The sequence below is a fragment of the Acyrthosiphon pisum genome, chromosome A2 (genome assembly GCF_005508785.2).
Source record: "Acyrthosiphon pisum isolate AL4f chromosome A2, pea_aphid_22Mar2018_4r6ur, whole genome shotgun sequence".
In the NCBI taxonomy this organism is placed as follows: Eukaryota; Metazoa; Arthropoda; class Insecta; order Hemiptera; family Aphididae; genus Acyrthosiphon; species Acyrthosiphon pisum.
The window spans coordinates 40224627-40243185 of NC_042495.1; the positions used below are offsets into that span (position 1 = coordinate 40224627).

General features: G+C 29.2%; 2 protein-coding genes across 3 annotated transcripts in view; one reads left to right on the forward strand and one right to left on the reverse strand.

The window, feature by feature from the left end:
* LOC100160786 (inhibitory POU protein) overlaps positions 1-18559 on the reverse strand; it is a 47028-nt gene that overhangs the window by 13146 nt on the left and 15323 nt on the right. The window contains exon 2 of one of the 2 annotated variants that reach the window (XM_001949968.5): positions 14114-14173. The exons of the other annotated variant lie outside the window; for it this stretch is intronic. Coding sequence (XP_001950003.2) covers positions 14114-14173 — 60 coding nt within the window. The remainder of the gene's footprint in view (positions 1-14113; positions 14174-18559) is intronic. 2 annotated transcript variants of the gene reach the window in all.
* On the forward strand, positions 4055-8584 carry LOC107883964 (sugar transporter ERD6-like 6). The gene is made up of 6 exons (XM_016805096.2): positions 4055-4236; positions 4837-5266; positions 6290-6531; positions 6622-6828; positions 7516-7752; positions 8039-8584. The coding sequence occupies exons 2-6, from the start codon at positions 4936-4938 to the stop codon at positions 8246-8248; spliced, it is 1227 nt and encodes a 408-aa protein (XP_016660585.1). The 5' UTR covers positions 4055-4236; positions 4837-4935; the 3' UTR covers positions 8249-8584.

Below are 18559 nucleotides of genomic sequence, written 5' to 3' on the forward strand. Positions count from 1 at the left end.
CCCACATTGGCCGGTTCCCTCGTCCCCACCGGTTCCGCAGCAAAAATCTCACTTCGCTCGCTCCGAGTCTTGGTCTTCGCCGTCCGTCGGCAGAGTCGTCATGCCGTCGACCGTCGACGCGCAGAACATCGCGCAATAGATGCCGTCCGTCGCCATCAACCGTGGTCGCTCCCTGTGGCCGTCTCGGTCGGGCCTCGCCGGCTGGGCAAGGTCGTCAAGCATCCGAACAAACGCGCCAGCGACACTCGTCAACCCGCGGAACAGGTTGGAGAACGTGCAGAGGTGACCAGTGGCCCAGCAACACTACATTTACGCACCAATCGCCATCTCGCATCCTCCCCCCCCCTTGTTTATTGTGTCTATCCTGTCCATCGTATTTTTTTTTTTTTTATTTAAGCTATTCAAAATTATTAAATTATTCACTTATTTTCGGCCTTTTATCAAAATAAACTTATTTTGATGTGAACAAAAAAAATATTGTTTCTTTTTTTTCGTTTAGTCGAGTGTATAATAATTAATTGTTACAGATTTAACGACTAAAAAATCGTTAAAATATATATATATTTTAAATAAAAAACTCGTTAGTCGATTATACAGAGTATAATGATCGTAGACCTGCAGTATAAACGCTACACGGATATTATAATAATATGTTCCAAGAAATATTTAAGCCATCAAACACTAAAGGTGAAGAATGACTGCGAAATAAATCTTAAACAAATGGATTAGACCGGCGGATACGAAATGGACGGTTATATACACCATACAAGAATTGTAAATATAGTACTATTACTTACTATTATACAGTCGGTGTCTTTTGTAATATTGACTATTTTGTCTATTTTACATTTTCACAATTACTATGTCTATAAAGGCAAAATAACTAGCTATTTTGATGCAAGTTGCTCAACTTGACTAAAAAATAATTAAGATCACTAATATGATAATATCGTTACGGAAAATCAAGTTGTGGACGTAGCGGTAATATGTTTTCTATGGCTGTTCATTGTGGGGTTATAAATATAACATCCAACGAAGTACTGGACGAATTAGCAAAAAAAAAAACCAAAAAAATAGATATTATACGAATATAATAAAAATATTGTTAATACTATAAAGTCTGTATGTTAAATGGACATTTTACCCCTGATTGTTTTCGGTGTATAATATCCTACCCCCCGATATATTTTTGATGTGGACATTTCCCCTCAAATTTTTCTTTTTAAAGTTCATTATTGACTAATAATATTGAATTTAATAATACTATATTATTTATTATTTAATTTGAAATTATTTTTTTTTTTTATATAAATTTTTTTATATAATACCTAATTAATATATTATAATTGTCGCCGCCGCGACAAGTCGGCAATAACGCGCATCTCACTGGTTAACATTGAATTGAGTCCCAAATATTGAATTGAGTCCCGCAAATACTTTTGGGTTATCGGAGTTGAGTCCAACCAATATTTTTAGGTTGTTGGAATTGAGTCCCTTCAGCCTATAAGCGTTACCCAGAAGACACCACGTGGATGTTGGATGAGTAGTCTCCCAAAAAAATGTGTGTGATTGTTTTTTTTAATCGTAATAATAGTAATAAGTATAAAAAGTTAAACAATTAAAAAATATTAAAAATAATTATTATTATGTATGGTTATATTGGTACACTATTTTTTTTTGATCATATAATAAATAATTATAAATATAAAGAGTCAATAATAATAATTATGTGTAATATAATAATGTTAATAATTACCTACCTAAATAGTTTTTTTTAAACTTATAATAATAATAAGTATAAAGAAATTATGACGGGTAATATAATAATGTTAATAACTAAATAGTTGCTGGTAAAAATTTAAATGATACAATTTTTAAAAAATCAAATTTGTCAATTTGCATATTTATATATTTGTTTGTCTGCTCTCGTAAAAATTTTCTTTTTTTAATGATTTTTTACAGGGTCTCTTCGCTTTGCTTCTTAGTTTAATATATGTATCGGGCTGTATTCCCAGAAGAGTGTCCACAAGAATAAAAATATTTGGATGTCCCGAATGAAAAAAGGCATTTAATTTTGTATGAACATTTTCACAACTGTTAGTGGTCCGATTAGTGGTTGCTGACTTTGGGGCCGTTGATGAATATCCGTTTTCGTTGCGTATCCGGTATAATATGATTTGCAATGTTCAAGGTAACCGGCTTAACAGGTAGTTATGACATTTTATCTATACGGACTCAATTCAAAGATATTAAGATAATACCCTGGACTCAATTCAAACACATAAAAGTAGCATGGACTCAATTCAATATCAACGATCTCACCACCGGCCGGCACACACTCACACGCACACACACACATGTCTGTATACCCGTCTACCTGTTCGACCCCATATGTTTAGATTATTGTTTTTATTTTTGTATAATTGTCCGTATCAACTGTGAGTTATTATATAATATGTAGATAATGCGCGGTCGGCCGTCGACGTCAAGAATTAACCCGGCCGCCTATCCCATCAGTTCGTTACAAATGGTCAAGGCAACTAGCTATATTACTTGCACGTGCGCGAATCGTCACAAATTATTATAAGTTATATTCGCATTATTATTATCGTAGGCGCTAATCGCCAAGTTTTTATTATATCGTGGGTGCGAATCACCACACTTATATTAACATTGTTTTTTTTATTGTCGTGTGTACTAATCACCGCGGACGCTCATATTATTTTTCAAAGGAAAATTACGAGGGCGTGAATCGCCGCATTTTGTATTACTTATTAATAATTGTGTGCGCATTGTTATTATTTAAAATTATATTGTTTTTAGTATATCCTAAGCACTACTGTGTATTATTTTGTATTTTCGATATTCTCTATATCATCATTATAGGATAGGAGCAGCTGGCCAGCCGTGCTCCGTCTAAATTGTGAGTTATATTATTTATTATTTATATACTAGCCATAGCTCAAATAGCTGTCACATATTATTATTATTATATCTTGTTGGGCCAGAAGGGCCATAATATTATCACTTATATTTTTATACCTTCATGTTGCTGTGATTTTTTATATTCTGTGTATCCGTAAATGATTATTATTTTGTGTACAATACAGCAACTAATTTTTACCAGCAACCGTGTTACCATCTAACAATTTAATAATTGCTTTTGAATTTTATTCAAGTAGTTCAGATGATCAAAAATATACATCTATAATTTATTATATTTATGAAATTATTTGAAAATATTAGACGATAAGCAAAATATTTGATAATAAAATAATAAAATTTTCATATTAAATAATAAAGTATTATTATGAAATAGTAAGCTTTTAAAAAAAAAGGGGGAAGAGTTGTCCGTATCAAAAATGTATCGGGGGAAAATTTCCTACTACACCGAAAACATTCCTCTGGGTGGGGGGGGGGAATTGTAGGGGGGGATGCCCGTGATTCAGTCTATATACTTACTTACTGTAACTTTATAAATAAAGTTTGTATTTACCATAATTTTATAAATTGATATTAGACATAACCATAAATTATATTTTTAATGATAAAATAATGTATATTATGTTAAACAATCAGCCGTATCCCTCCCCCCCCCCCCCCCTTATGACAAAATCATTTGACCACCACTGATAGATTAATATATCAATAAACAGAATACAAGGTTAAGTATGATTATCATGTTATATTATTTGTAGTCTCTGCAAAACGACTAAAAATACAACAGAATCTATAACACATTTATATTATGGAATGAGAGTACATAATAATATTTGTAACTTCTCAATAGACATCTTTGAACTAAAATAGGTAATTTATTTGGCAAAAACTGTTATAAACTATTATACATTACATAATATGGGCGTTTAGCCTATACTTATTCTATATAGTATAAACGTTTTTAATAGTCTTATAAACGTGTATTTAATAATTGTAGGTAAGAAAATGCTTTTAAAAAGTATTTGGCTTATTAGAATAATAAATAAATACCTATATAGTATATAGTGTGATAGAAAAAAATATAACAATTCTGGTTAATGATAATTTAGATTTAATAGATGTTATTATTTAATTTATTTTTTATGTTTACATTTAATTTAATGCATTAAATTGATTTGCGAAAAACGTTAGTTTTGGATTTCATTACATGTGTATAAGTTTTTACCAAAACAATTATGTCGGAAAGTATTGTCATACAAGAGAGCATACTACGACAGGTTATTTATACTATTTTAGGTGAGGATAAAGTATAAGTATTATTGTATTAAGTATATTGTTACAAATTGCATTTTATGTGTAGCTCACTAAAACTGAATCCATATCCCCTTTGGATTGGTCGATGTAGTTATTAATATAATTATACCTCCTCTTTGAATATTATGTTTGTAGAGAATAATTATATTTTATGCTTGAAAAATTTTCATCATTTCCAAAACGAATTATAATAATAATTAAATATTTATCGTATTATATAAAGTTATTTAAAAAAAACTACAATATACCGATGCGCGTCCAAGACATTTATTTAAATATATTTAAATATATAATTGGTAAATACAAAATATTCATTAAAATTTTGTTTACTCTAGTATTTTACTAGAAAAGCCTCTGTTGCTTATTTTTTTTGATTATATTAAAAGTTTCAGTTGAGGTATTTGTAAATTAACTTTATTGAGCATTACATAATATATTATGTACATTATCATTAATAAAAATTAATATATAATTTGTATTGAATAGCTGTATATTAGTGGTTTTAAACTCTTGTTTGTGTATAAATTTATGTAATAGGTACTTAATACTTATAATATAATATTATGGTATATATTATTCTAGGTAACGCGTGTTCAAAGGTTATAAAAATCGAGAATTATTCTTATAAGATTTTTTGATTGTATATGTTATTAAGTGTCCGGGTGTTCTTTAACGGTCGGCATGTGTTTGGAGTGGACGTGGCATGACGATGACGTGACAACGGAAAACGATTGGAGTACATCGGAAAATATGTCAAAAACTCTCATATACGGAGGGGCAATTATCAGCGCTGGACCGGCGGCGCTTATTGCGTCGATGCAGACAAAACTCAGAGAGGTGCTAACCATCGGGACATTGTTCACCCTCTGCGGGTCAATTGTGCTCATGACGTGCTCGACCGGCGCATTGTCCACACTGATTACTGGACGAATCCTACACGGCATGGGTGCTGGGATCGTGTGTGTTGTCGTGCCCAATTACGCAGCAGAAATCACCGAGCCAAAGTACAGAGGTGAGAATGTTAATACTACTCTTATATTACTATAATAATATTAATAATATGTGTTTTATTGAGTCTACATTTTATGTTATACTGTGCGTTACATTTTAAAACGCACGTGTTCCATGATGCGTATTGTACCTACAGCACGCGAAAAAAACGCTTTTAAGAGGACGCTACCCGCGAGCGTTTCGTCTTACAAATGTACAACTTAGCAAAAACTGTTTTGCGTGGGACAACTATGCTCCCTCTGTATTTACAGTAGAAATACCTAATTTCACAACATATAGGAAAGAACTTTATCTATGTCGTAGCGTTTTTATTATTTGGATAACATAAATATTATACAATTAAAATTATCAGTTTGAGAACATTAGGTTTGTTTTTGATTTTTTCGTTTAATTATTAAAAATTATTGGTAAGTTCTATCAAACGACTCAGATAAAGTTCTCCCTTATGTGTTGTGGAATTTAGGTAATTTTACTATATAAATACAGAGGGAGCATAGTTGTCCCGCGAAAAACAATTTTTGCTATGTTGTGCATTTGTAAGACGGAGACAACGCATGCGGCCTGCGGGTGTAGCGTCCTCTTAATTATCTCCTCGACTCCACCTGCAGCACTGCTGCGTAAATGATAATATGCGATATAGGTAATTAGGTATTTTTATACCTATAATAATTGAAACAACTTTTTTTTGTTTGCTTTATTTTTCGTTCTAGCTATCAATAGTTGATTAATAGAGTGCCGATAGTTTTTTTAGTTTTTAGCAAAAAAAAAAATGAGACATTGGAACGTTTTAAAAATTATATTAATTATAAGTATATTATACCGGATTGAGTGATTGATAACTGCAAGCATAAACTTTGCACATTCTGAATAAATTAATATCATAACGCACAGTATTATATATTGTACCTTTTATACCAAATACCTAAATAAGTGAAACTACGGCCTAGGAATTAGAATAATTAGTTTCGTACAAATTAATTTTAATTAATAACTTTATTTTAACAATGTTTATTATTGTATTTAGACGTGTTAACTGGTTTGCATCATATATACTTGTTAAGCGGTATGATGTTGTCACACTTTGCCGATGATTATTGCACGTATTCATATGTGAATGTTGGAATTGTAGGTATGGCAATTTTAAACTTGATAGTATTATGTGTTATCGAAGATCCACCTTGTTTTCAATTGATATTTTATGAAAACTTACGAAAGAGCGAATCAGATTGTAAATGCATTGATGTATCGAGCAATAGTTGTCACAAGGTAAACAACTGCAATAGCATAATATGGTCTGCGAATATTGTGATGGTAGGTACCTATTGTTTTGACATTAAATGTTTATTTATCTTTCAGCTTTTAAGATACCGTGACATCGACAAAATTATGGAGCTGTCTTCGATTTTTACGAAAAAACAATACTATCGACCACTGTTTATTAACATCTGTTTAATAAGTATCCAACAATTTACTGGTAACATTTCATTGATGGATAAATTACATTGTGCGTATGGAAAACAACTACCGATAAGTGGAATGTTATCAACTATAACTGGTTTCCAAGTATTAGCATATTGTTACTGTTCATTATCACCTATCATTCAGTATAGTTCAATAAAATGAACTACTTAAGTATATTTTATAGGTAGGTAAACAGAGGTGAAGGTTTACTACCGAACATCAAGAATATTATATAGTTATTTCCCTATTGGTTGGTAGAAACTTTCAGACATTTTATTTATTGCTCAATTGCCGACTGGAGACTTTGCCGATCGAGCACCACCCTAACTAATAGCACAGCAGACTATAGTCTCTGGGCCTTTCAAAGACATCTTAATCCTGATTAGGAGTTCATACAAGAAGTTTTACGGAGTTTCAATAGGAGCTCCCTTGGCGCTTCTCTGTGTTATTAGGACACTTATATCGATTGCAGCATGGTTGTCAGTTAACTCTGCCTTTTGGGGGGGGGGGGGACGTTGTGTTCACATAAATGGAAAAAAATGTATTTTAATTTAATTTTATAATTTATCATAACTAATAATATTTAAAATAATATAAATTAATATTTTATTTACGTTTATACATTGATAATATTCTGCCTTACCTATTATATAATAGTATATTATGGTAGGCACCAATAAGTACATGTCATAATATATTTAAAATATTATATTATTTACTATCTTTTTCTAATGCAATGACGTTTTAATTCTTTCATTATATTGTTATATTTTTTTAAAACTTTTTTAGCTCATTTCATCAATTTGTTGTTTATTAACTATATATATTTTGGGAAAGAAAAATTTATTAATCATCTCAGGAATTGGAATGACAATCACTTTATCTTTGGTGATTAACACATTATATTATATGAAAAGTTTCGATAAGTTATGGTTACCTAATTTAATCATTATGTATATTATTTTTTATTCGATTGGATATGGTCCAATTCCATGGATTTTAATGCCACAAATTTGCCCAAGAAAAGTAAGCTTTCAAATTAAAATTTAGTTTTTTGTGTATGTATGCAATATTGTTCTTAGACCAGCCTATAAACATTTAATTCAAACAATATAACATATTTTAAAACAACCACTAATTTAAAATAAATCAATTTATAATTAGTTATGTGGTTTGGCGATGCGTGGTGGTTGCAATCAGTCACGAAACGTGATCTGAGAGTATGCACCGTTCAGTGCCACTAATCCCTAGATGGGTGACCATCAAATATAATGTTAATATGAATTTTTTTTTTTATTCTATTTGTTTTTAGTCGAAATTGTGGACATCTGGAGTCGCTGTAAGTCTATACGCTTTTTTAAATTTAATTATCAATCAGCCATTTATCAACAATATACGATATATGATGTACATGTCAAGTGGAGTGGACATTTTTCTATTCATGTTCACTATTGTAAGTGTTTTTGGTACAGTTTTTGCATGTATATTCATACCAAAAATAAAAGATCGTATTTCTTCATAAAATGTATGCGTTCCATCATTTAAGATTACAGATAAAAATAAACGAATTTTCCTACTTTTTTTATTTTTCCTTAGTAGTGTTTAATTTAGAAGGTTTACAAAGCAGTAAAAAGCTTTTAAAAAGGTCTTGACATGGCAAAAAAACCTCTCTATATTGTGATAAAGTTTGTGGATTTTGTACAACCATAATGTAAAAACGGTAAAAATACTCAAGACCTCCAAAAATATGGAATATAAAATGCAAGAAAAAGCACACTTCACAAATAAATTTACATTAACTTTCTGGGTTCTACTTCTAAAGGCATATCTATTATGATAATTGAATAGGTATATACGTATATACTATATATAACATTAAATAAATCCAATAATTAATTATGTTAAAATGTTGTTTTTTAAAATCGGTAAAACAATAAACCAATCTAAACAGTCCAATAGTCCATGATAAACAATGATATTCCAAAGATTGTGTAGTCAAAAAAAATATTTAAATAATATTTCTATTAGATAGGTACAGAATTTATAATTGAACTTGTGAAAAAAAGTCACAATAGACTAAATTACAAAACTGGAGTGAAAGGCCTTCACTCTACTCAGTATAAGATAAAATATAAACCTATAATGAGTACTAGTGATCGTTGTGCAGGAAACGACGATCAATACCACAATTATTATTTAAACGACGTAGCACGTTTGTTGCGATCTTGACTTTTGAGACATATTGAGAAAGATAGGTAAGAATAAATTAATAAAACTTCTTTACTTATAAATTTAAAATAAAATAAAATATTATATGCACATTGCACAGTCGTAGCTGGATAGATCTTTAGACTTTAACTAATGCTGACTATATATTTTCTAAGTAATGCTAGGGGCTCTACCCGTATTTATATGATTTCTAACAAGTAACAATAACGTATGTAGGGCGTAGGCGTGATATTCTATATTCTAATATTACTTCCAGCTACTGTCGAATTGCATAATGTATTATTATGTGAATTGGTAAAAACAGCTTGTTGTTTTCATCTTTGCTAGAGGCTTCCTGTTGCTCTGGCTTTGCACGTACACCGTGCATTAACCTAACCCGCCCGGTACCTAATTACGAAAATATTATTACCCACGCGGCATCATCATATAACAATAATAATAATAATAATAATAATAACATAAGCCCTGCTGCAACAGACGGATGAGATAACGCACGCGTGGCGAGACTGTGGTGTATGGGAGTATATTATTATAAATTACAATCTTAATGACCTCATCGAAATATAGTCTAAACTACCATTGAACAACATAGCAAATTTTAAAGTCAGTATAATTTTTAAACTAAGTTTAGATAATCTCTAGTTTAAACTAGACTGGTACAACTTCTGGCCCTTAATCGTCGTCACCAAGCAGTTTAACTATAATTATATACTGCAGAGAGCAGACAACACAAGATGTTTACATTAAAAAAAAAAAGAGGGTCAGTGGGTAACGCGCTGCTGTACATTAAGTGTCTACTGTCTAGAGAGTCACTGTAAATTGTAATGTATGTGTTATTAAATTTGAATCCATTGATATAAAATCATTATATACGAAAAACGATGCTCGGATTCTGAGTGAAGACGGTCTGTCTGTCAGCCTTTAATATAACTAAGTATATTTTATAACATTATTGTGATTAAAGTAATTTATTATACTAATAATCATTAGTACAACAGTAGATTAAATTTATTTTTGCCAAAAAAATTACATTTGAAAATGTCATTGAATGTATAAACTATAAAATATAATAAATTACTCTGAAAGTTTCGTATACTCATGAATAATATTTATAAATTACAACAAAATAATTAAAACCGTTATTATCGGTTTTAATATGTATTTTGGTCCAAATTTAAAATTAAAATGTATATAAAAAATAAATGTGTTTATATATTTTTTAGATTTCTTGGTTATAGTATACTATTTATGAAAATCCTTGTTTTAAATTTTAAAGTATCAGCTATAAAAATTGAACATTTTATAATTTGTTTGCAACAAAATAATATGAACATTTTTGATATTTTGATAAATGTCAAAATTTTCAAAATTTGACTTTAAATATTTATAAAAAAAATTCGTGCCTATAGATCTTTAATATTTCTAAACTGCAATATTATAACTACTTATCAGGAGAAACCTTGTAATCAAATTTTCAAGCGTTATTATACTTATTACCCAACCAAAAACTTAATAAAAAACTAAAAATATTGAAAATTGAAACTAATAACTAGTCAAAGTATATTGAACATTTTACTATAAATAGAAAATAATAAAATTAAAATTTGAAGTACAAGTATAAGTTTTTAATAACAACAAAACAAGAAAATCGTTGTATGAGAATTCGTTAATTTACGATTGAATATCAAATATCTAACTTCAAACACTAAAAAATTAGTTTCACCTTCCGGTAAATTGTTTTCTTTTGATAAATGTAGAAGAACTGAAGGGGAATCGTGTATTAAATTTTTAAATCTTAGGTATAAATAGAAAAAAAATTATGAATATCTAATTTGAAATAATTAGCAAATTTTTATGATATTTGTGATTTTCATGTAGGTATTTTGTCAAAATTATTTTAACTTCAGACGCTAATAAAAAATTACTGTGTATTTACGCTCAACTCTTTTCTTTAATTTTCACTAACAACAACTTATGAGAAACATTACATTTTCAAGTTTTTTGACCGAGCAAAAGTTTTTTTACGTGTATATTTAAAGAAAAAAACTTATAAAACTCGAAATGTTTTTAAGTCTATAAATAGTTCAAAAATAGTCGGAACAATTCAAACATTTTAAGATGCATAGAAATTGCAATTATAAATAATCAGTGAAAATTGTATGTATTTGTGGTTATTATTTTTTAGAGTTACACTAAATAACAAAATCAATTTTTCGAAAACTGGTTTTGCTTAAAAATCTCAGTTTTTCTTTAATTTTTTGTTTGGTTTTTCTGACGCTTTTGAAAACATTTGGAAATTCTTTACTTATGGCTCCCCCCCAAAGTTCCAACCAGATTCACTTTTCTACCAGAAAATAGGCTGTTGAAGAAAATTGAAGCATTTTTACTTTTCCAAAAGGTGATGACAAACAAGAAAAAAAACACACATCATTGTAAAATTAATATAATACATTCATCACTCAGCTCAGATTCAGAGCTAAAATTCACCATCGTTGATACAATAGGTTATTAAGAAGATTATTATCATTGATTTAAAGTTGGAATATATTACATTTACTTTAACAATGAGTAGGTTCTTGTATACTAACCGAGACGATAAATAGTTTGGTTTAACCCTTGTTTTTGCCAGTTGGGATGTCAGGTGTTTATTAATATTCGCCTCTTCGACCCCCGCGCCGGATACATCAAGAGATGGTGCACCATCAAGGGCATGCCCTTGCAAACTGTGCGCATAACGAGAAAATTATATGTTACCATAAATCGTAACTTATATAGGTACGAGGTAAACCGCAACGACCTTCTGGATATCATTAAAACAATATAATCACTATAAATTATTATATAATTGCAAGTTGCAACACACCTTCCAGGGGTTTCTGATTCTAATCTGACGGGTGTACTCTGTACAGTGTTATATTTTTTTCGTTAAATTATGGAGATAGGTATACATTGTTTTGATTTTAATACCAATGTTTAACATTGATGGAAATGGTTTTATTTCAAATACTTTTTAGGGTACTTTGAAATATAGGTATTATATATATATATATATATATATGTATAATAAACCATCGATCGGCATCGATCGAACTCGGTGTGTACTGTGTGCCAAGTTGAGCTGTAGGGTAAAAACGTGGCGACGAGCGCTATTCATGAAATATTTATGATTTACTCGATCGTACTTTTTTACCTTCGCGATCGGTCTGAAAGAAAAGTGTTTTATAAACAACCTTATATACCTATACATCATCACCTCGATTTTCCATAGAAATACAAGAGTCTCAACTTGTGGTGTAATTTTATTATTGATATTACATATTTACATTTATGCGAGGAAATATTTTATGAGAAAATTATGGGTATATCCGTATAGCTACATAAAATATCGACTAGGTACTGTAAAATATACTTCACTATTATATAATTATTAATTTCTTTATAGTTTAGCATACTTTGTAAAAGTGTATTTATTTATTTGTTATTTGTGATAAATTTCGATGTTATTAATGAGAATGATAATACCTAATAGTTATATAACTTATACCTCATATTAATAGTTTTATTTTTAATGTTCAATGATTATTAATAATGCATATTTATGTTTTAATTAAACATCAAACAATATTGGATTTTTAACGATTTGATAATGTTTAATGTATTAGGTAATGTACTTACAAACAAAAATGTATTTAATTTAATTAGGACAATTTTTTTTTATTTTTACTGTAGAACTTTTATGTTTGTATACCATTACAGTACTAAATATAGTTTGTATATTATATAGGTTCCATATTACTGTGTAACAACGTGGAAATATTAATAAATAGTATAATTTTAATTTTTAAGTGCTTACTATGCGCATTAAAGTATGTATTCAGGTGTATAAAATAGTATACTACTAATTACTAATTCAGAATAATATTTTCGGTCTTTATTCTTATTTTTTTAATATTTTTACGAATTTTTCAATTATTATAGAAACCTATAGAAATTTTAATTAATTAATTGGTTTTGGGTGTTTGTAAACAAGTATATATTATGCATATTATGCATATATGTTGTTGATGCAATGTCAGTATATTATACTCAGTTGAGTTCAATACTTCAACGCAAAGAAATCCCAAGAGGAGATTTATGAATCCGTCCTTGTGTAATCGGACTAACGAATGTGAATCGTATATAGTGCTATTTAGACATTATCTCCGGTGTGCTCGATATATAGAGAAGCTTTCCGAAACGTTTTCTCTTGGTATTAAGGCATCGGCGAAATTCTGCCTCACGTATCCGGCATAGTTAGTAGATGCGTGCAGAATAGAGGGGGTGGATACGACCGGGGTCTCATTTATTATTTACCGGAGCCGCGAATGGGACGGTTTTAAGGCCGCTTGTGTGTTCTCTACCCCGGCCGTCGCTCGGTCCACCGAATAAAGTCCTTTTAATTCCTGTTCCCGAAGCCACTTTGCAACGACGAAAACCAAAAAGCCTTGCATTTCGTTGATGATTTTTAGTTTATAGTCTTCATCCTCCCTCATTTTTACTCTCGGGAGTTTTGTTCTCACTCGAGGGACTTTTTTTTAATGTGTCGGCTAAATTGTTTCGTCTTTGCAGCAAGAATGAGAGAATTTAAAAAAAAAAATAAAAATGTTTAAAAAAAAAATAAAGAAAAAAAGACACCCTCGACTATAAGCGAAGAAAGAAAAAATACGGTTCTTATTAATGTTCACTTTAATACAATACTGTCTGCAACGTTTAGGACCGCTTTTAACAAAAAGAAGGAAAAAACTTTCTCAACAAGTGCTAAGTCGATTATATAAAAGTCGCCTTCCTTGACAACTGAAAGAATAAACCTCATCTAACGATTCTTGACAAACTGATGTAGGTATAGGTTGGTAGGTATAAAGCTGTAATTACAAAATACAATCTAAATTTATCGTACTGAGAAATTAATTTTTATATTCGTTAAAGGTACCTACAAATGTCTTATCCTGTAAACCTTTCATATAACGTCTATAAGCAGTAATATGATAGAGGTAAATGCTAAACACGACATCTAAACAGTCTACATATTTAATATTTAGCAAGTTTATCGAAGCTGTTTAATGAATAATTTCTACGAAATTAAGATGTAGTACATAAAGCTGTTATAAAGAAAACGTACATTGTGTCGTGGAGACCAGGTGTTGCACATGAATGAGGACGCATCCTCTAGGATCCGGCTCTGAAAATACGAAAACTATGGTTAGATTTTCAGAAATAGTTGGATAAGACCCATAATATCTATAAAAACTTAAAATATTGTTATATACACATATATTTTTTTAAGTCTGTAATATATTATATAATACATGATCATATTTTACATATTATATGGAACTTTAAAAAACGCAACCTAACGAATGAGATATTTCAAACGTTTTTTCATTAAATTTTAAAATATTTTGTTTTTGAATTATTAATTATTTCGAGCATATTTTGCTTTATATATTGTTGTTATGTTTAACAATAAAATTAACCACACAATTTATAGTATATGCATTATGCATGCACTTCTTAGTTCATAATCTTTAAATAGTTAACAACAATATAAGTACAACAGTTATTTCACTACTCATTTGTATGTCAAAGTAAACCAATTTGGAAAAATCGAATAAGAATATTTTCAGCAATAGTATATCTATATAGTTTATACACTAAACGAGCTTCCGATACCTAATAAGTTATGATTCTTTTTACTATAAATATACAAAAAGTTTATAACACAGAAATCAATAATTTAACAGATATTTTCATATTTTATTAATCTATTAATATTTATAGATATGGTACTGGTACTGGTACTCAAATATTGTATAAAATAATATTATACTTATCCTTGCATGTTAATAGATGCCACTCGTATATAGGTAGACATTGACATAAATCTGTATCATTATACAGTTTACTTTAGTTGTTATCGTAGTAATGGGCTTATAAAAATATTAAATATTTGATGTTTATTTAGGTAAGTATAAAAATATTAGGAAATTCGGGTGTTTAAATGGAATCGGTATACGCACAAACGAAGATTAAATATTCACGTTTTTAAACTTGAAACAATCGCAAGTTTATTGTTTTTGGTGTTTTTTTTTTGTCAAGCGGTGTGATTTGACATCATCACATGTAGGTACCTATCGGTAAAAGTTTGTAGTATATTATCTTAAAAATTATACCTATGGAGGTGGGTACACCTACGCCATACATAATATTATATTTGGACGATATGAAAAGAAGCCCTATACTGGTTATACGCCGTATAACAATATTTTATAGGTATACGTTTACAACACAACGCCAGAGAAGTTTTACAACTATATAATATATTTTATACTAGGTATATATATCGTACTCGACTAAATTGTGCATAAATCAAACGTACAGTGACACGAAAAGGGGTTTCTGTTATATTATAGTGGTAGTGCCTATATATATATATATTATAATATGGTGGCGGTGGCTGGATTTGCGTCACGTGTCATTTTCCCACTTGGAACGTCCAAGCTTCGGTGATGTGATAATCACTCGCACGTGTGTTGCATTACGCGCGTACTCGTAACGCGTACGGGGCCGGGGACGAGGGAGACTTCGCTTCAAAATTCAGTTAGTACTTGACAGACGGTCGTATACGCAAAATAATTACCACAACCCGCCGGCCGTAATGCTATACAATATTATACATGTATATAATATATGTGCGCTGCACTGTTTTGACACGGCAGTTGCACGCGTTGTTATTACTTTGCTGAGGTAAAATAAAAATAAAAAACTTTTGTGTCCACTTATAATATAATATAACCGTAAATATAGATATACGCAGGGAGGGGGAAATGTACAAAATCCTAAGTAATTAATGTAATTGCGTCAATTAGTACGTATATAATATGTGTGTGTGTGTGTTTGTGTGTGTCCGCACGCTCGCGCGGAATATCAAACGCACCTGCATCAGGTTTTTATAGTTTTCCATTATAATTATCACCAATTTCTCAATTACAAAAATATATATGTTCTGCAGCACATATCATAACGTCTATTTGCTATTGGACCAATTATAGACGAGTCAAATGATTCAAAAGGTATAAATTATGTCGTTTTATAAAAAATAATAATGGCATGAATAAATGAAAACTAGCCTTAAAAATTTATAACCATGGATAGGTACCCGCTATACTAACACTATACGCAAAATGAATAAAAAGTTAAGTACAGTTATGATTTTATGCGTATTATAGGCACATATAACTATATAAAGTATATTATTATATTAATGGCTGCACAATAATTATATATTATAAATACTGTATAAGGATTTTAGAAATTAATGACATTTTCGATTTTGGGTTTTAAATGTTTAGTATAAACTATATGCAGTATATATTATTTACATTTAATTCATTTGAATTTTGATTCAATATCGTAATTAAGAGATAATAATATGTATATTGTACACTATTTTCTTAGATAATATTCGTTTTATACCGCTTATATAATATTATACTATATACATAGGTTAGGAACTTATAGTAATGTTGTCATAACGATCAAATTTCAATTTTGTGATAGACAAAAGTAAAAAGACATAATAAATAAATCTTTTATAATTTCGTTGAGAATACAATCATTGAATTTAAATTTTTTAAATATAAAATAAAAACTTTATAACTGTTGGTTATTATATTTTAATATCTATATACCTACGTGAATAATAAATGTACGCACATCTATAATGTATTATTTACAAACATTTCATTAAATCAATTTATATTTTATAGGAGTATACCAATTAGTGTTTAAAATGAAAAACGATGATTATTTAAAAAAAAAAAAATTCCAAAGATTAGGTATTTCAATTTAAAATGTATAAACCACATATATAAATATAAATAAGTTAAGTTTAAATATTTTCTTATATAGGTACTATTACCCTAGAACTTTGTGTAATAAACACTAAACAATAGAGTTTGTCATTATGGCGAGGGTTATTTCAGTTACGTATCTATGGTGGCATATATAGCAGGTTGCAGGTATAGAAAACCGATCAATAATAAATTAATGACCGCAACCTATGTAACAGTCGACACGTAAAGTTAAAATAAAACGGTACATATATCAGCAGGACATAAAGGTTTAAAAAAATAAAAAAAATAAAATATTGTTTCGTACACAGTACACTATATTTATCATAATTTATGAATTTAAAACCAAAATACTGATAATATAGAATCGTAGGTATATAATATATAATATATATTAATATATATCATATATTATATATTATATATATTATATAAATTGCTATTTTGTCACATCCACATGACAATTCTGACTTAACTACATGATCAATGATCATGTTTAAAGAAGGTTTTATTAATTGGATTTCTATAATAGGTACAATATTATTAATATTTTATACGTTGTATATAAATAAGGATTTAACATAATATTTTTTGGCAAAGTATAGGTAGTAGGTAGGTACCGTATACGACAATATTATAAATTATAATAGTACTATATTACTATAATATGGATAGTAGATGCCTATACGGCTACACCTAAAATAGTCACCAAACGTAGTTATATTATACTGTAATATTTCATATAAAATACGATATGTTATAAAATATTTTTTTTCTGAGTCTTACGTGTTTATTCAGTTATTTTCCACTTGGTAGTAAAATTACTACTGTGACGATTGTTAGTTTATGTATTAGGTATATAATAATAATTTTCTCATGTTTGTAAAGCAGTAACAGGAACAGCCTAACCTAACAAACTAGATATATTTGTGGAATAGTAAATTATATAATAAAGTTCATGTCAGCCTACTAAGTATGTTAAACAATGTAATTTTTAAGCAAACATTCGAAATAATAATAATAATAATATAACAATCATAATAATTCATTAAAATGTTGGATATTTGAGAATTTCCTATTTAATTTGTATTTTGACTTCATATAATTGTCACACAAATTGTCAAAAATTAATTAATTTTAACTAGGTATGTGAATACTATATTTATCTATAGTTAGGTGCTAAAAACATGTATATAGGTACATTATTTGTGCCTGTATATTCTAAGATTACTTATTAGGAATAGTTTTTTTTTTTATAGATTATAATAATATAAGTGTATAGTAAAAAATTTCGCAAGAGAGTACTTAGCAGCAGTCGATGTTTGCCAATAAAAACAAACTATGCACAATTCAAATTATGTAGGTAGCATATTTCTTTTAATCGACTGCGCATCCAAGGACGGATCTAGAGTAAATATGTGGTAGGCCGACGGGGGAGGGCATCCATTATTGAATGTATGCCACACAAATATTTTAATTTATACATTTCTAATTATATAAGTATCAATTGCATTACTTCTGCACTTATATTATTTAATATATATCATTTACAGGTTGTGTGATAAACATATTTATAATAATAATATGTATTACCTATATAATATAATAAATAAAAAAATAAAAATTTCTTTAAAAAAAAATAAATATTGGAATTATGCACGTGTGTGGTATATGTCTCTGAGTTCTTGAAAAGCCTGTACCCTGGGGCTCCTAGA